Source organism: Lytechinus variegatus, chromosome 13, assembly GCF_018143015.1.
Source record: "Lytechinus variegatus isolate NC3 chromosome 13, Lvar_3.0, whole genome shotgun sequence".
NCBI lineage: Eukaryota > Metazoa > Echinodermata > Echinoidea > Temnopleuroida > Toxopneustidae > Lytechinus > Lytechinus variegatus.
The window spans coordinates 16,822,070-16,842,475 of NC_054752.1; the positions used below are offsets into that span (position 1 = coordinate 16,822,070).

At 36.6% G+C, this 20,406-nt stretch overlaps 1 protein-coding gene across 1 annotated transcript in view; it reads right to left on the reverse strand.

Moving 5' to 3' along the window:
* Positions 1-1,031: 1,031 nt before the first annotated feature.
* Positions 1,032-20,406, reverse strand: part of LOC121426144 (PDF receptor-like) — a 57,864-nt gene continuing 38,489 nt past the window's right edge. The window contains exons 4-12 of the mRNA XM_041622322.1: positions 15,349-15,452; positions 12,910-13,057; positions 11,813-11,966; positions 10,100-10,160; positions 9,418-9,490; positions 6,014-6,099; positions 3,504-3,690; positions 2,611-2,703; positions 1,032-1,405 (exon numbers count right to left, since the gene is read on the reverse strand). Of these exons, the coding sequence (XP_041478256.1) occupies positions 1,334-1,405; positions 2,611-2,703; positions 3,504-3,690; positions 6,014-6,099; positions 9,418-9,490; positions 10,100-10,160; positions 11,813-11,966; positions 12,910-13,057; positions 15,349-15,452 (978 nt within the window). The 3' untranslated portion in view covers positions 1,032-1,333. The remainder of the gene's footprint in view (positions 1,406-2,610; positions 2,704-3,503; positions 3,691-6,013; positions 6,100-9,417; positions 9,491-10,099; positions 10,161-11,812; positions 11,967-12,909; positions 13,058-15,348; positions 15,453-20,406) is intronic.

The following is a 20,406-nucleotide window of genomic DNA, read 5'->3' on the forward strand; positions in this document are numbered from 1 at the left end:
AATTTCTATTTATATATATATTACAATTTGATAAATCTGCGGATTTACAGTGTAAAATAAAATAAAAAAAACATGAAATTTCATCTCAGCATTAAACAAATTAAAAGACTAAACATTCCCGCTTGTAAAAAGGAGGGGAGAAATCATTACGATGGTTCAAACAAAAATGTTAATGTGATGAAGATTGATATTTGTGCGATTCATTTGTTTGGTCTTCAAACGCTGAACAGTATTACAAAGGCAAGCCAGGTAGGGGATGGGGTGCCATGAGAGAGATACAAATGGAGAGGTAGAGTTTGTGCGTGTGTGTGTGTGTGATAGAGAGAAAAAGTGGGAACGAGCGAAATTTTTACTACTTCTTGGTCCATTGTGCGCAAGATATCTGATAAAACTCATAATTTTTGTATTACATTGTATAAATCTTAACTCACAAGTTTTAAGTGATGAGTCTGTCTTATTTCGGCATGAATGGGAGGCAAAATCAATTACCAATAAATGACATAGTCTAGCCAATATTGACACCTGCATTTATTGTCGATCATTTCCAAATACATTACGGTGCATGTGATAGATAGGCCAATAACTTGATTAGGGCCAAATTGCCCATGAATATTTTGGGGTGATCCAAAAACATTAAATACGCTAGAGCTTACATGTTGCTTCTCGCTAATAGTGTTACCTTTTCGCTTTCTCATGTATTCGCCTGCCCTCTTGTGCCCAACACACAGAAATATAGACTTTCACAATCTTCCTTTTATTTCTGTGTTCACAATTGGGGCCGTTTCAATGGCCACTTAATAACCACACATACGTATAAATGCACACATACTATGGGGACACACATACACGTATATTTGAACTCTGAATAAATAAATGAATGTGCAATAAATGTTATGAACTGATTATAATGACGGGCACACGTGTGCTTTTTTGTAACACTTTCAAAGCGAAGGTTTAGATTCCCGCAAGTCCGGATGGTGTCGTTGCGATGTCACATATCTCCTCTTCATGTCTTTGTCAGCAGGAAAATAATGATGTACTCAGTTTCTTCTCAATTTTAAAATATAACATGCCGTTTTCAACAACGCCTTGCAGTCGATATTTTGAAATGAGGTTTGAACATAGCATTGTGATAATCAAACGAAACGTTGCACCCAAGTTTCCTCCTGTTTTAGAAGTTTTTTTTTTTTCTCTTTTATTGGCTTCATGTAAGACACCAGATGGACAAATCCCTGATGACGCCGCTTTGTAGCTCTCAAGTTTGGAAATGCATTCGTTTTGTGTCGTATCGTTCTTCGTACGTTATACGGCCTCTGTATAGATAGTCTTCATCTCAGACCGTGACTGTAATGTATTCGAACCCTCCGCCACCCATCCGCGGTTTCGTTCCTCTTGTCGAATGAATCTATAAAGAATGAAGCATGCGTAAGATAAACAATTCACCTGATTAAGGAGGAAGATGAGTAATTTTGGAAGCCAAAATGAAGGTGATGAAACATGAAAATCCCATGATAGTGAAAAAAAAATTAGTAGCAGGGAGTTGATGATGAAATTCAGCGAGAATGACGATGATGGTGTGAGCAATCCCAGTGGAAACGGGGATAACATAGACGAGAGAGATGAAGGGAATTTCATTTATCATTACGAGGATAATGAGGAGGAGAGAGAGAAGGAAAAAAGTCGTAGCGGGGGTGGTGATGATTATGATGATTGTGGTGGTGGTGATGATGATGATGACGACAACCGTGATGACGAGGACGATGATGATAATGAATAATATGATTATAGTGATGACAAAAAAAAAATATTGTTTCACATATTATGAGGATTGTTGTTTGCTTCAGATGTTTGCACATTATTTTGACTGAAGGATACGTATGTATGTATTTTATTATTTTCTTTACCATATTCCAGTTTTGTTACATTGCTGGTTACAATATGTTAATGTTTTATACTAACTATAGGACCCCATTGGAAATAAGCCTTTTGGCTTTCATGGGCTATCCTGTCAAGGTATTCTTCAATTTCATTGTAATCTCTTGTGATATTCTTGACGAATAAAATAAATCAAATCAAATCAAAACGATGAGAAATATCATAAAGGAAAGGAATATGAATAAATCTATAAAGAGAGAGAGATACAGAAATGAAAGAAGGAATGAAAGAAATCAAGAAGAAAGGGAGATGTAGCAAAAAGAAATGTGAAATCATGAAGAAAGAAAAGATGAACAGCGTATGCATAAAACAAGACAAGAAATATAAGACAGTGATATAAAGTCCCAAAATATGAATGAGCTCACAATTAGGAAAACTATGTTTTATTAATACGTCTTCGTTAATAATTATGTTTCGATTAATAATCTATCACTACTAAATAGATTTAAAGTGCAACCTTATTACTCGTGATTAATCATACTTTTGAGCCTTTTGCTGAGCCCTAGTTACATAGCCATGACGTAGACGACGAAAAAAATCTTATTCAGCGTATAGTTCCTATTTTTGACAAGAAAATTGCCGCTAAAAGTGGACGAGGCGGGGAAATATATAGGTGCGTAACGAGGGAGACGTAGAAAGGGGGTGGGGGGGGGGTATGGGCAGGGCGTTACTTACATCTGACGTTGAGGTAAGCATCGACGTCCGTCTCGTTGTCGGATCACGGTAATTCCTCCACGTCGACCATTTCCTTCTCAAAACCACCCGAACCTTGACAAAAATGGAATATAATATTTATCAAAATAGTTAGACGTGGGGAAATATTGTGTTTTAAGAATCGTTTTGACGCCAGTTTTGAGCCGTTTTATTACCGGTAATTCATTCAAGGTAATTTTTGGGGGACACCTTTGGCCCGAAACACAAAGTTTACACTCATCGTAGAATAATATTTTACGATTGATGACATTGACTACAACGTACAATCAATCGTGAAAATCAAGCTTACGATCAATCGCTATCCTTGATGTTACGGGACCCTGAAAGTCCTTTTTCGAATAATTAGAACTCTAGTTTGTTGACCAATTCGAATGAATCAACCATATCACAACGTATTGTCAAGATTGTAGTAAAGGGACCCATTCCTTTAATCTATTAGAGCGCCAGCTATAGTTGTAAAGTCGCAAGAATAATTCTTCTCATTAACCAAACCAAACGAATGTGATGGTAAGAACGTACAATATCGTCCTTATCTTCACGAAGGTACGCAATTCATAGATATCATATTTTAATTTGCTACCATACATTGATCTCAGTTTATTATGTTCATTAGAAATATATTATTTACTGTTGTCACTACCTTCCGAGTAAAATATAAGACAGTGAACTGAATTAAGTGCATGCCATGGGCAAATGGAAGTATAAACGTTTTTAAACTTTTAATGAATCAATAGGTTTTATAAGTGAACAAAAATGAACGGAAATCTGACGGAAACATAGGTAATGCCCCCCAAAACAAACAAACAAACAAAAATTGGGGGGAAATAAATGTATAACAATTACGCACGATTTACCTCTTGATTTAAGAAGCAGTAAAGTAAAGCGACGAAAAATCCCTGAAACTCGGCGAAGAATCTAAAGATGAAGAGACAGATGACGATGATTGCCCTGCTATCCTTGGCCGTAGCTTCGGGGAGGACCCATAAGAGGTTGACTATCCCCAGTAGGGGCAGTAAAACAATGGCAGCCTTTACAGCTTTTCTGCACAAAAAATTAAAACAATAAAGTAATTCAGATAATCAGATCATGTCATGTAACAGGTGAGTGTTCCATATAAGCTACACACACCGGGGGCGGTATTCTGAACATTGTCTTTTCTCGGAGATATGGCAAAATCGGTATTCTGGTGGATGTCATAACTTTTGTCAAAAGAATTGTCGTAAATTTTGTCTCGTCTCTTTAGCGCGCACCAAAAATACGCGCCTTTATATGCGCGTAATCCCAATAATTATACAAGCAAAAGATATGACAAAACGTATGACAGGGTCTAGCAGTCATAAATAATGTAATATCTTTTAAGGCCACCGCACACCTGGTCTACGACTGGCTTGCGACTGAGTTGAGGTGAATCGCAAGGTACTTGTCACCGCACACCTGGCGATACGACTACCATGCTGTCTGCGACTCACGCATGCGCTTTTTGCCATAACAACTGAGAAAATGGCGCTTACTACATCGTATGCGCGTTGTATATCGTACACGTGTCGTGCAACTCTGCTGTCTGATTGGCTGAAAGTTGGATTGAGCTTGCGATAAAGTCACAAAGATTCGACATGTCAAATCCTTATGATTTTCATTGCGACTTGTCTCTGACCGGTCTGCGACTCTCAAGCTGACAAGAGCTGTGACGTCACATCTCCCCTCTCTAATAATACTAATACATAAGATTTATATAGCGCACTTTCCATCTTGATTTTAAATGCTCAAGGCGCTTCAGAGCAGATCAACAAAAACTATTTACATATAATACATGTCTGAACAATAGGTCAATGTCTATAAAAACACTTTTATACAGGTTTGTTTTCAGGTTGCCCTTGGAGGTGGTCACTGAAGTCTGGGTTTTCACACTGTGTGGGAGAGAATTCCACAAGCTAGGCCCTGCATGAGCAAAGGCCCCGCTCCCCGCATGATTTCTTAGCAACTGGAATTTGTAAGAGATTAGATGACATGGATGATGAGGATCGTAAATTTCTTGAGGGTTGGTAATGATGCATCAAAGACCTATTGTAACTGGGGGAAGTTCCATTGACTATATGAAAAATCAAAAGAAGGATTTTAAAGACTATGCGTTCCTTTAGGGGCAACCAGTGAAGAGTTTTCAATATAGAGGTGATGTGGCTGCGCTTGCTAGATTGAGTTGCAATACGTGCAGCTGCATTTTGGAATCTTTGCAATTTTCCAAGTTGAGAATCTGGTAAGTTGTAAAGGAGGCTATTACCATTTTACCAAAATCGAATCGTGAAGAAACGAGTGAATATACCAGTTTCTCTGTTTCTGTCGCAAGCCAGTCGTAGACCAGTCGGATCGTAAGGTGTGCGGTGGCCTTAAGTTAACAAATATATCACGCTTGGAGAAAGTATAGTGGAATTATTTATCCGAGGTTGGTCTGGCAATTACTATTGCTACATATTTTGCTGATCCAACCGAGGATTAATAATTCCCACTATGCTTTCGAAGGGAACGCCTGATATATTTTGTTTATATCCTTTAAATTTCGTCCGCTGTGTCCTTCATGAATACGTTTTGCGTCCATTGGCCAATGGGACCAGGCTTTTAAATAGAGAAAGCTTGCGATCATGTTTGGACAGTAAGATTGAAAGTCAAAATTCCTCATTCATTTGACAATTCGGATTGTAATTACCATTTTATCAACCAAAAAAACTTTTAGAAGCAAGTATAAAATAAGAAGAGGTAAATATACTTCCCATTCCCGCTTTTATTCCACCAGGAATTGTTATTCTTCTTTGGACAATGATAAATTGCCACCTTGCTTATGTTTTCCATGGTTACAAATCGTTTATATAAGCTGATTGGACCCCTAGGTTTTATTGTTTTGCAACCAGCAAGCTGTATAAAGGTAACAACACTTCCAGCATTGGCCATATTCCCGAGTCTTCACGAAACTCTCGATAGTGAACCAGGCGTTGGTTTCCAAACCGCGGGCATGCTATCATCAGGGGGGTGCGGTGGGGGGTGTGGGTGGGGGGGGTGGGGGGGAGTGCATCGAGGAAAGACGCAAGAGTCGAGGAGATTTTCTATATTGTATTTTCTTATCAAGAAAATTGTCTAGACTTGCGGTTAACCTATTATTCAATGTAAAAAAAGTACCCCCTAGACTATTATCGATTAGATGCGGAATAAGAACAATTACGAGAAAAAATTAAAGCAAAATAAATAAGTAAAATAATAATACAACTCGGACTACTGGACACTCGGCCCCTTGTGCTCTTTGCCTCGTGGGAAGGCCCGCTTTACACAAAGATTTTATACATTGTTTTTTTATTTATTTTTAAAGTGAACTGACCTTACTTGTTGAACTTCTCCTGAATTACTCTCTCGTAATTTGGTGACCAAAACCCGAACAATGTTTATGAGAAAGATGGCATTGATCTGCAGAAGAAAAACAAAACAATGATCATTTCATAATATTGTGTAGCAAATATCTGAATTATGTGGAGGCAGGGGGTGGGGGGTACAACAATAAAAGCACAAAAAGGGTGTTCACTATTACATTTCTCAATTTGTGGTGGGGCTGCCTATAGAAAAAATAATTGAAAATACAATCAGCACCCCCACCATCCCGTATCCAGAGCCATGAGTAAGAACTATTTATTACTACATTAACTATTTGATATGTATTGTACCTCTTATTTTTTTTAGGGGGGGGGGGGGTGGATGAGTGAAAGAAGATTTGAAATTTAAGCTGAATCTTTAATATATATTGGACTCATCGACCCTAGTAATGTGCATTGCTTCTATTTAATGCCATTGTACAATGTATTTTCGACTACAGTGCGTTGTTTTACGGTATTCTGCAAAACAACCGCCGTTATTGTTATGGACGAAATGCAAAACGACGTAAAAAAAGTATACATGTATGAGCGATGATACATTTAACGAGCGGTAAAACGTGGGGGGTAGAAAGATCGTATAGTTCACGCATAAATCATTTACTGTATGATACTATAAACGCTCTCATGTTACAAATAATGATTGTAGATAATCGGGAATAGCCAGTATAGTTCAACGTAAATCGATAGTTCTGTTAGTATCATATCCTTATTGTTAGTTTATCTATCAATGTTATACCCTCTGTTTTTTTTTCTTCAAATCCTGCATTATTAACGACCCTCCTCATAATGGAATACCACTCCCCATTGTTACATCCCGCTTCGGGTGTTCCTTAGTATGTTAATCTTTTTTTTTTTTGGGGGGGGGATAAGTTAAGTTGTAGAAATATATACAATGTAATACTTATATCTTTCATTAGTTTTAATGATTATTCAAGTTATGTACGTAAATACAATTCAGCAATTTCCATATCAAGATTCTTAATTTTTTTTGTTGTGTTGCAGAAACATTTTCAATATATTTGAATCAATTTTGATAAATATTCAAGCTACATTCCTTTATTTTTTCTTTTATCTAAATGTACGTGTACATAACTGAATAATTTCTGAATCAATTGATGGACAGGTTGCATATTTTAGCTATTCAATGACTAATCATTGGATAAGATGGTGCAAAGTAGACATACAGACGATGGGCCTAGAATCAAGTATCCACCTAGAAATTAGCATGGCATTTTAGGGTGAAAAGGGAGAAACACACACTGAAACTCTAACAAAGCGCCCCTGCATTCGTAAGACTATTGGCCTACACGAAATGGAAAGAGAAAGAGAGAGAGAGAGGGGGGATAGAAAGGAAGGTTATCAATTATTTCGACAAATATTCCCATACATGATGCTCCTTATTACGCTTGCCCACAATTGCTTCCTTCTTCTATTTGAATATTTTGAAAGCAAGAAACTTTCACAATCATGCATAACCTCGAACAAAAAAAAAGAGAAAATGACCCCATAGAGATATAAAAAAATTAACCCATTGGGTTTGATAACTTTCCAGCGGAAACGCTGAAGGCGTACCTAAGAATAGGAAAGCGCCGATGCTAATGACGTCGGACAGAAGCATTTCGATTTGCATATAATTTCCATACAATAGCAAAGCAATTATACTTAAAAATAAGCCCGATGTTTTCAAGTGTTGATTGATTGGCGACAGTAGATCCCCCTGTGTCGACAAGTCCATTGTTGTTACAACTGGCAAGCCTATTATTTTGATTTAATAATTTAATTTATTGTTCGTAAATCTATACGAAACGAAATACAAACAGATGCAAAATAAAAATCTAAAGCGAAATTTAGGATGGGGACCTATGGTGAAGCACTGCTTGAGGAAAAAAAAATATTAAGGAAGATATTATGCGTAATAAGACAGCTGAAAGAGTGAAAAATCAGACAGCGTAGAAAACTATTCAACTTTCGAAGAATCTTTCAATGTGTACAAATCCTATTCATTACCCTCTGACAGGATATCTTTTCAGCTAGTCTTGTGATTCATCGGTTTTATATTCATTCATCATAAATATGAAACAATATAAATAGAAACAAGTGGAATGCCTCTGGCCGTCTCACCTGCATCACGCGGTTCAATATAGCAGCAGTGCTGACTTTGAATACTACTCTAACTTGCACAAGATGTTCAGTGATACATGGTTACTCTATGTCCACTTTTTATGAACTAGACCAATAAACTTACAGAGATATGATGGTTATTCAACAAAAAACCCCAACATGGCCAAAGTTCATTGACCTTACATGACCTTTGACCTTGATCATGTGACCTGAAACTCGAACAGGATGTTCAGTGATACTTGATTACTCTTATGTACAAGTTTCATGAATCAGATCCATAAACTTTCAAAGTTATGATGGTAATTCAACAGATACACCCAATTCGGCCAAAGTTCAATGACCTTTGACCTTGGTCATGTGACCTGAAACGCGCACAGGATGTTCAGTGATACTTGATTACTCTAATGTCCAAGTTTAATGAACTAGACCAATAAACTTTCAAAGTTATGATGGTAATTCAACAGATACCCGATTCGGCCAAAGTTCATTGACCCTAAATGACCTTTGACCTTAATCATGAGACCTGAAACTAGCACAAAATTTTCAGTGATGCTTGATTACTATTATGTCCAAGTTTCATGAATCAGATCCATAAACTTTCAAAGTTATGATGGGAATTCAACAGATATCCCCAATTCGGCCAAAGTTCATTGACCCTAAATGACCTTTGACCTTGGTCATGTGACGTGAAACTCATGCAGGATGTTCAGTGATACTTGATTAACCTTATGTCAAGTTTCATGAACTAGGTCCATATATTTTCTAAGTTATGATGACATTTCAAAAACTTAACCTCATGTTAAGATTTCGATGTTGATTCCTCCAACATGGTCTAAGTTCATTGACCCTAAATGACCTTTGACCTTGGTCATGTGACATTAAACTCTAATAGGATGTTTAGTAATACTTGATTAACCTTATGGCCAAGTTTTATTAACTAGGTCCATATACTTTCTAAGTTATGACGTCATTTCAAAAACTTAACCTCAGGTTAAGATTTGATGTTGACGCCGCCGCCGTCGCCGCCGCCGTCGGAAAAGCGGCGCCTATAGTCTCACTTTGCTTCGCAGGTGAGACAAAAAACACTCCCCTAATAATATTAATGATGATGATAATGATAATAATAACAACAACAATAATAATAACAAGAATGATAATTATAACAGTAATAATAATTATGATGATAATTTTAAGAATAATTGTCATAATTATTAGTTGGATGCTTAATACTCACGGCAAGAAGAATATTTCTTGGAATTTCAATGAGACCTTTAAAGAATAATGAATTGACATGCGGATACCAGCACCTGAAATACAACAATAATGGAAATAACCTGTTCACGCAAAAGGATTTTGTAAAAGAAAGAATGATATAAGGAATGCGAATATTAGCATATAGTCAGTGATTTTTTTTTTCTAATTCATATTTTTTACTGAAAATTCTAAGATCATATATCACAAGCGTCACCATGGTCACTATTACATGCAAAGTAATATGATGCAGAGGGCTGATCATAATAACTATACATGCCATATGTGTATAAAGTCTCCTCAGCATATTGAGAGATTACACAATTTCCCGCATCTTTCCTAGTCCAGTATAGGGTACAAAATTACAACATTACCTTCAAAACGTAGAAATATGTAAATCAAATGCTTTCGAGCGAACCCAGGGAAAGTGTAAAATATGTAAAAATATGAGCAACGATTAAATGACCATCCCCGCATTTGGAGTAAAAACGCATATGATATTCTAATCATTTTAATTCGTTGCGTTAGAAGCATAAACTAACGTGTTACCTATGTCAAAGGCCCTTCGACAATGGTAACATGTCAGAATGGTCGAAGGGAAACTTTTATTTGCAGATAATCTCGAATAAAAAAAGAAAGGACATCTAGAAATGATTGAAACTCACCGACTACCATTCGTCATTTCCATTGCAATAGCCCAAGCACTTACAAAGGGAATAGGAAATACTGCAAAAAAACGATAATGTAATAATGTTAAGTAAAAAAAAAAAGAAAATACCGCCTTTTAACGGGGAAACATCTACAGTAAGCATGGTCATTGATTTGCAATATATATTCCAATGGGCCCAAATTTTATTGTGAAAATAACTCATCTGAAAGGCATGCAAATAGGACTTTGGGGGATGGTACTGGCTTACTAATTCTTTTGTGTTTGTCTTAATCATACAATTTTCCATTTTATTAAATATTAAAACATTTAGATTAAAAATAAGGAGAATATTCATCGAACCACAATAAGTTACAACGATTGCAATACTATATGCCCAGTGATGAATTTGTTTAGCATTATAGTGAGGAGAGAAATTATATTCCATATACATGATATAGGCCTTACACAACAAAATAATGAGTGGGTGACGACATTGGTCTCCACATGTGCATACCGACACAGATTGTGAATAACTGTTTTGCAAAATTTAGCGAATTGTTAAAAAAAAAGAAATTCATGGAATTTTCAGTGTCATGATGGTTTCATTTTTTATCAATTTATTTAATCGACTTTGTGTTGAGGAGGGGGGGGGGGGGGCTGCACTCAAGGAAAGTGGTGTCGATCAAACATGTTTGAAATTTTTATCATTTTAAAACTGCATCTCTTTTATCCTTTCTCCTCACCCATGTATACCCACCTCCGAACACTTTCTTCATTTTTTTTCTAAAGCGCCTGCATATTCTCCAAATCAATTGTCAGTTCAGAATCCTGAATATAGGGTAAGATAATTGCGCCACGAAATCGATACTCGCAGGGAAATGAAGGCCAGTAGAGGCGATAATTCTTTGGATTATCGAACAAATAATGTGAAGTATGGAATAGTTTGTAAGTTGAGGCAAGCACACATCTTCTTCAATCAATGCAGATGGCTCAAGTGTTTCATCAGCGTTTATTGCATATGGAATCACTCACTAGGTATGAGTTACAAACCACAATTTTGCGAGCCCTCAAAGCCCCCACACATGTTTGCCAATGATACAAAAATGTAGAGCACGATTATTTAATTTGGTGATATGCGACACAGCAAAATATGTGTGTAAAATTGTTCTCTAAATGTCTAAATTGCATCAACGTTCTCGAGTTATTATTTAGTCGAGTCCCCGCACATGTTTGCCAATGATATAGAAATGTAGAACACGATTGTGATGTGCAATACAGCAAAAATACGTGTTAAATTGTTAACGATATACATATCTCAATCGCTTACCGTTTTACAGTTATTATATTGGTGAAGCTGAAACGAATATTATTTCTACGTAAAATGAATTATTTTTTTGAATGAATGATAATAAAAAAATAATTCATGAATACTAGCATTATAAGTATCACGAACGATGGCAATATTCTTTACTCGTTTATTCTGCATGCAGAATGCTGTTAGGCCTGTTGGGCATGATCCTTTCTCAATCATAACAATAAACTTGAACAAAAAAATAAAATGTCAGAGGCTCGTAAAGATATAAAACTGTTTCTTATCCCTTCTCTTTTCTGCTACATATTATTGTTGTATTGAATACATTTTGGATATAACATATACCTAAAAGCAGAGGAACTAGTTAATCGAAAGGAATGGATACAATTGCAGTTTTAGCAATGATTTTTCGCTTACCCCAGCCGATGAGATAATAAAGAAGGAACTTGGGTTTGCCGAAGACAGCAATGGAGATTAGCGAATTGAGATACATTCCTTCTATAAACATCCAAGCAAAGGCACAAAACCGTCCGTATTCACGCAATACTTCGAATATTTCACACAATATGGGCTGGAATAAAGAGATAAATAAGGAGAAAAAAAAAAACATTTCCGCGTAACATTCTGTACGACAAGACAGAAATATTTTATTATAGAAATGAAAAACAGATTCGCACTGGATACTTTCATTTAAACTGTTCATAAGAAACTGTGAACTGCATGCACTATCTAGATAAAGTTTGAAATTGTAAGCAAATTATGAAAGTATAGTATAGATGGATGCTAGATTGATCTTTGAACTAAAAAATAACAAAATGCTGGATGATGAAATTGAAAAAAAAAAACAATAGCGGATTTTGTGTTGAAAATACGCCTAAATTGTCAGTTAACTTGTCAAAGTTTATTCCCATCGGACAACATTCTTCGTACGACATTTTTTAAACAAAGAATATATATATATATATAATTATGTATATATATATTGTAATTGTGTTGTCCCTGGCCCATTTAATGATATAAATGACGTGCATGGGTTTGAGGCTTAGGACTATGTGTGTGTATGTAAGTCGTCATGTGATCTACATACTTTTTTTTTTGCTCTTTCTGCTTAGGATGGTGTGCTTAAGCGGAACTTAAGCTTAACATATAATAAGTACATACATATATTGTATATCAGGGTTCAGGTGCATAATGTTTTATAAGATAATCTAATCGTCCTTCATTCTACGCATCCAAACTCCAGATTGGTAGGCATACAGTAAAGCCATAATGCCGACTAAGTACAATTTTCCCCTTCCCCATCTCCCCCCTATCAACCTCTCTCACGGGTATATTCTTACATTTTTATTATTCCTCCCTCTGTCTGTAAAACTCTCTTTTAGCTCATTGTCATTCTTTTCCCCTTCTCCTGGCCTTTTACCGAAAAATGTTTGACACATTTCAATTTCCCATGCGGAAATTGGCGTGTCGGAAAAAGCCGATAGGGAGTCACGTGATCTATACAGGACACTCACCTGAAATCGTAGCGTGTTGGTATTGAATCTGTGACCGGGTTCGATACTGTAGTGGCGATCGATAGCAAAGATGACTTCGATCGTGAGACGTATGAGCAGGGAGACAAAGAGATGTTTGTGAATCTTGGTCCGATTACAGTTGAGGCTCCTGCGGGGTCAAAGGTCATTATCATTTATTATCACATGAATTGTTTATGATATCATCTGTGGCATTATACACCTATAATAAAACGGTATCCAACGCAACAACATACATTTCCTCAGTTGTACTGTGTTTGACTACAAGTGTTGGTTGCATGGAATTGGTGAAATCATCCAAGATAAACACAAACAAATTAATGTAACAATATTTTAACCAAAAAACCCCTCTACATCAGTCTAATAGTCTAATGTCATCAAGGCGGGTCTGCCATATATACCAAATACAAAACCTCATTAAATATGAATATGAGAAACAGTAAGGCCGTCATATCAGGGAAAATAAAAAAGTTTTGCCAATCACTTTGAGAAAGCTTTCCACCATCATTTATTTTATCCAAACGGTTTGTCAAGAACCTGTCTTTATCTCAACTTAGTAGGTCCACGACCTTGAAAGTCATGAAGGTATCAGCAAGGGTTAAGAAGACTATGTATCGGGGATGTATTACTCATAATTTTTTCTTTACTTAGGAAATGATAATGATTAAGGAAAGCTTAATTAAAAATAATCTAATTGAGATTCTATGTTGCTCCATAGATGACTTTACAGCTACATTAAGCCCATTGAGCTATTTGATTGATGCGTGTATCGAACTAATCTCTTTATTTAACCGTTTTCTTTCCTCGTATTAAATGCTTCCCTGTTTTGCACGTCCACGGTGCCCTTCTTTTTATAGATTGAGAAGTATATTTGTAACATAGACAGAAAAGAATCTAAGCTTTGCTGGAAATATACAAACGACGGGAGTATTGGTCGTGGATTAGGTTTTAGCTGTTTCGACTCAAATACAAAGATAGATTGACGAAATGAAAGAGGGGGTGAGCATGTGAGAGACAGAGGGAGGAGGGGAAAAAGAGAGACAGATAGAGACAGGCAAATGTAGACAGACATGAAGAGCGGGGAATGGGAAAGAGAGAGAGAGAGATAGCAAGAGGGAGATACAAATAGAGACGAGAGAGAGAGAGAGGGCGGGGTGGAGAAAGAAAGCGATGAACGAGTGATTATCAGGCGACGTTGGAAGCAATGTGGGGGAGAAAGAAGGAAAAAAAAGAGAAAGGAAGATATGAGAGAAAGTCAGAAAGAAATACAGGGAGGAAAGCATTAAGAAAAAACATGGACAAGAACGAAAGAGAATATAAAAAAGGGGAGGGGATTAAACTGCCGGGGAGATGGTGAGAGAGAAGAACAGGAAACTGCAAGACGTTTGAGATTGAACCGCAAGGGGAATACTATTACACATATTACGAGTGTTTGGTATCTCGGCAAGTAGAGGATGAGTATTGATGTGAGGGTTTATGTTTGCATCAGTTCAATTTACACATGTAATACGTTCCGCCTCCAAGCTACCGTCTTGCGTGTTTCGGCGAACCATATAACTTAAGCTCCATGGATCCATACACGATACGTTCACAGACAAACTACTATATTGGCGCCGCCGTGAGTGAGTGATCACGTGATAGCCGCGCGTAGTCCAATGGGGTTGCAGAGTTCAACTGAGGGCGTTTAGAGGGCAGACCATGCGATCTAAATCAGCTAAAGCATGAGCATAATCGGTGAAGAACGAATGTGGCAGTTAAAACACGCGTGATGAACTGTGAACAAAGGTCTTGTAGACAAAGAGACTATCTTATAATATTAGCTGTGTCACAGAAATCTAAAGCTATTTACATTCCGAATTATTTCGCAGGCTTGATAATAATGACCTTTCCCCATCCAAATGACACTATCGCATGGACCTGAATTTTGTGTTTTGGTATCGACATTGCGAGAAGCTTTTTTTTTTTTAGTTCAATGAGCTATTGCTTCTTCTAAGCTAATTATTATGCATTCTAAAACATATCATGCGTTTAAATGTCTAGATGATATTTTAATTGTGTGTGTGCTTTGGGAGGGTGGGGTTGTCAAATCCAACAAAAAATGAATATTATCAGTTTTAAATATCTTTAAAAGCAGTTTACGATAATCTCATGGGAAAGAGGCCTTTTCACATTTACATTAGTTTCACAACCGATGCATTCATTACTTCGTGCAGAGAATCGAATTTTGGCAGAAATGTCAAATATGATTTACATCAACAATCTGTGCTAATTGTTTTGATTTTCTTTCATATTAAAACTTACGAAAATATAAATCTGCCTCTTGACCTTAATTGCATGTCAAAGGCAGACTTAAAAAAAACCCTATTTATGGAATAACACTTCTAAAAACTGTTACACATTATAAAGGAACCGATGGCTCACCTAAAGTGAAGGAATATGCAGAGAGCGACGAGGAGACTGATCCATGAGATTGAGTTCCCCACGATAGCCAGGATGCGACTACTAGCGACCATCCGCTCAAAAAACTGGATTAAATTGGGATAAGAAAAGAAAGAAAACATAGTGATAAAGAGCAGGTGTACCCATAACCATCAGACAAAAAAATTGGACATTTCCACATCAGGGGTAGGAAGGAAACAAATGACAGAAAAGTGTATAATTGTACAAGCAAAATCATAACCGAGTATAACTATGACGAAGTACATGTGAACCTCTCACCTAAGTGTCTACAGAGGTCGCCCCTCCCATTAAAAAGGTGGGGGATATCAGGAAGAAAGGAACGAGAATGGATAAAACAAGATAATAAAGGAGCAGTTGGTATTGTTTCACTCGACTAGCATGGTGTAATTTTTTACTCGAAAATGCGCTAATTCTTTTCAGGGTAAACGATGACTTTCTTAGCATTCTGGTAATTTTTTTTACAAGGAATGTGTCAATTTATACTACAATCGAGCATTTCGTCAGTTTATGTCTAATGGGACTAAGTATGTAGGTGACTGTCCCCCCTTACCCCATAAAGCTATATTAATATTCGTTGTTTGCTAGCCTTGAGGTTTAATCATACGTATAATCATTTGTTTCCAATTGAGCTGTGGCCCTCCTGATGAGGTACGGCAGGCGCGATGAGAGTTATGTTTCCCATCCTAACATGCCTAATCAAGACACTTGCCCATTATCATGATCATCTCTAGGGGCGGGAAGGAGACGGGTCGGTTTAATTAAATCTTGTCTCAATAGAAAACTGATCATCATTGTCTGGCTTCGTTGGGCTATAGTCACACCTGCAATGCCGATCCCAGACCGATCAAAGCCTTTCTGTTATCGCTAATTGACTTACAATCGGTCGATTTGGAGACGGTTTCGTTGGTGTGACAATAACTGATGGCGTACTCATGTCGAGAGCACATTTCCGGTCTGATCTTGTGATCAAAGGGGAATATTTGCCTGCATTTGAGTACAGATCAAGGTCAATCGTTTAAATATAATGTAGGTCTCCATGTAGAATAAATCATGGGTCTTACCAATAAAGTAGATTGCATAATTTTGATTATCGGCATACACAGTGGGGACACACCACCCCTTGATAAGATTTCTATTTTACCGCATTTCTTTCCAAAATGCAACTCATAAAACCCATCAGATTTTCAAAGTCAAATGAAATATGAATAAACAACAGACAAACGCCCCGGTCATCGCATGGGATAGGACGCTTCGCTCACTCGCTCGCTCCGATTATTAGAAATCTGGAAGGTCGCTTTGCTCCTTCACTGACATAATCTGAAATATCTGAAACACACGTATCTTGCCCCGCCCCCAGTAGCCTGCACCACAATCCACATAAAGTAGTCCTTATGTCACCGTATTGAAACACACAACTAAATGTGTGTTTACAATACTGTATCAATTTCCTCCTGACTTTTTTTTTCTCCTGCCAATTTCACACATTCGGTCACACAGTTTTTCGTATTTGATTAACCTAGCGGCCATACCCTGATGCATCCGATATTAGAATAAATTGTTTACATTTTGTCAACATTTCGAGAAATCGATATACATTCGCGCCGTATACATTAAACGCCAATTTTGTAATCCAACGATGCTAACGGAAAAACGAAACCACCAATTTACATGCACTTTTCATCTCTTATCGTCTAAACGCTCGGTGTTATAAGTCCTGGTATCGTCTTTATACTATTGATTTCATTCAGTTTAATCAATGTTGAGCAATCAATTTTCTGCACAACTATTGTATGATTTTGTGAATTTATATTGGATTAAATGGTTAATTTTTGTTACTGAATTTATTCACTGTATATCAATATGTTAATACCATGACATTTTGTACGATTATTTGTATTATGGACAATTATTTGTCTTTTGTGAACAGTGATTTGCTGATATTGAATTGTAATATTTTACAGTGTACCATCACTTTGATTTTGAACTGAATGATATTTTTTTTCCAAGAGAGGCTACAAATGAAATATTCGCTCTTGTTTTCAGTCCCTTATCTCCATTTTGATATGTTGATTGCGACTTGTAATTTTGTTTAATTGTTTATTTTGGAACAATTTATATATCGTAACGACCATATCCCTACGATATCTAAATTTATGAAATATGTATTTATTATGACGTTTATATATTATTTTGTTTTGCTTATAACTATATGTAAAACTCATTGATTTGTTCGTTGCTATGCTGATTATTTGAAAATTGAAAACACATTGAAAATGCAAAACATAATGGTATTGGTGAATGAAAAGGGCATCGGAATCACTATAATTACAGTCTGTGATTGACTGAAGTACGTATGAAAAATTTTCTTCGCTTAAGTGATATTTCCTTAATTTTATTTTTTTCCATTTCGCCTTCTTCGCCCAGTCTTCACAGTATATAGCGGCCTCTAATTCATTTTTGTGACCCCTTTCTACTGGAAAACCCTGCCAAGAAATGGAATTTCCATTCTCTATCATCGAAAAGTTTTTGAATCAAACTAGATATGTAGTAGGTTCATCGTTACGGGAATACAGACTGTGTGGAAACTGAACAGACAAAGTAAGATAGGTCAGTGGCTTCAAATAACAAATATGTATTATCGATTGGGTGACAAAACCTTAACTCTACACAACGAAACAATGACATATATTTGTTTTTAATTTCGTTTCACGTACTTCATTCGACGTCTTATACAGATATAATGAATAATGAAACCTAGACCGGGCATTTTTTTTTCAATTTCGTCTTCTTTTTAAGTCCTTAATCATGTAGTATTAAGATTCAATTCAAATCTATAATACGCGGCCATATTGGACATACAATGCTCTCGCTTATCTCATTATACACTGTTCGTGATCAATCCATTACAACCAATCGCAGAACAAGAATGCAAATCGTAAACGTATCGCCTGCAGAATATTTCCCGAAGGGATAGGGCGCTAACATTAATTTGCACAAAGCGTGGAGAATGTGTTTGGCAAGAAGCGTGCATTTACAGACAGGATGGTACTAAGGAAGGCGACGGCCTCTTAGTGAATTCGATTCCCAGCCATGGTGTGTTTCCCTTCAGCGAGAACATTTTCCAACTTCGTCCTGCACTCAACCCGGGTGAGGTGAAGAGGTTCCCGGTACCTATAGGCAGAAGTTCCTGGAAAACTTGAGCGCCTGTATCGGTTACGCAGCTAATGCCGGAGTAATGATATAAGAACTTTGTATCCCCAGGCAAAAATAAGCGGTATCATTATCATTATTATCATTAATACTTGATTTATATTGAATATCGGAACCATACTAGACTTTTTATTTCTCAGTTGAACCTGAAAAGTAAAGTTCATCCTGAAAAAAGGGTTTATTGTAAAAGAGCAGAAAAATGATAAAAAACGTTGAAGAAGATTTTAGAAAAATCTATTAAACAAATTAAACAGTTATCATTATTTCAATTATTGCATTTGTGACGTCATATGCAGGAAGCATTCCTACATATCAAATAGTACAAAATCATCGAAATGTAATTTTCTCAGATTTGTTCTTTTACTGTACCTTGTGTATATAAATAGACAGATCATTTCACACCCGATCATGGATAGAAAACAAAAATAGTTTACTAGCTAGGAACCGCTGAAAAAAGGAAATTCATGCATTTATATTACATAACATATGGGCAACTGTTGGTTTATGACGTCACAAATCCAAAACTTAAAATTCTAATAACTTTCTTAATTGATTTTTTTCAAACCCTCGCCAATTATATTTTTTCTGCTATTTTACACCTAAATATTCTTCAGGGTGAACTTGCCCTGTAACTTAAAGTGATCATTTCACTTTGTTCTTATTAAAAAAGATAATTTTGTCGCTTGAAAATGGGTTAAATATTAGGCTTATAGTTTAAAAGTACCATCCCAAAAGTTCAACAGTTTCATTATTTATAGGAACTATTTCAAAAGTTTGCAGATGTAAACCAAAGTTTGAAAAAAATTGGGGGTTGGTTTCAGTGCTGTGTGCATACAGCGAATTTGAAGAAATAAACTCTGGATGAACCCAGCATGATCAACCTAAAGGTACACTGAGTGTGTGATTAGGGGAAGGCAGTCAACACAGCCAACGGACTTTTTGAATTTGAGAAAACTGGGCATAAGTTGAATGCGTCTTACAGACGGTTCTCAAATTCAGGTTGATATATTGCTACTTGTGTCTAAATAAGAGATTTTCATCCTATATTGAGGTCTGCCCAGGGTTTTTTGAGCCCAACTCCAAGCACTCATACACATGTTTCATCTTTGTTTGAGATTCTTTAAAATTCAGCTTCTCACAAAGTGAAACAATCTCTTTGAAAGCTGTTTTCGTTTTGAAATCTTAAGACATTTCCCTCCAAAGTTTGCTTCTGATGTTGCTCTTGCTCTTGTTGTTGATGCTGCCGTATGTAGATACGAGGAAAGCCCATCACAAGCACAAGAAACATGGTAATCTTATATTGATGTAGTTTCATAAGATCCATGCAAAGAAATAAAAGTTTACTTAGCTCTTTGAATTCCCTACCTTTTTTTACAGTCATCGCCCCCGGGATAAATAGCACAAGTGGTAGGCCTATCCATGAATACGAGCTCAGCCAGATCAATACCGATTTCATACATTCATTTATGCATTATGTGCTTCGAAGAGTATTAACAGGCATCTATGATATCCGTTTATGATCGCCGTTCGTGTAAGCAAATCTTGCCCAAGAACGGTCAGATTGAGTGTATTTTGCTCAGCGCACTCACGGACTGTGTAAATAAATGATATTAAAGTGATCTTTGTTTCAAAATTCAAAGAATCTGATGATCAAGGCCAGCCTTTCGATGAAAGATAAGACAAAAAAATATTTAAAATGCATATTTAGACTGTTGCCCAAGTCTTACAAATCTTATACAATAATTGAGTTAATCCCCATTAGGTGAACGCACTCTTTCAAGCACGGGGGGGGGGGTTAAATATTTGTAC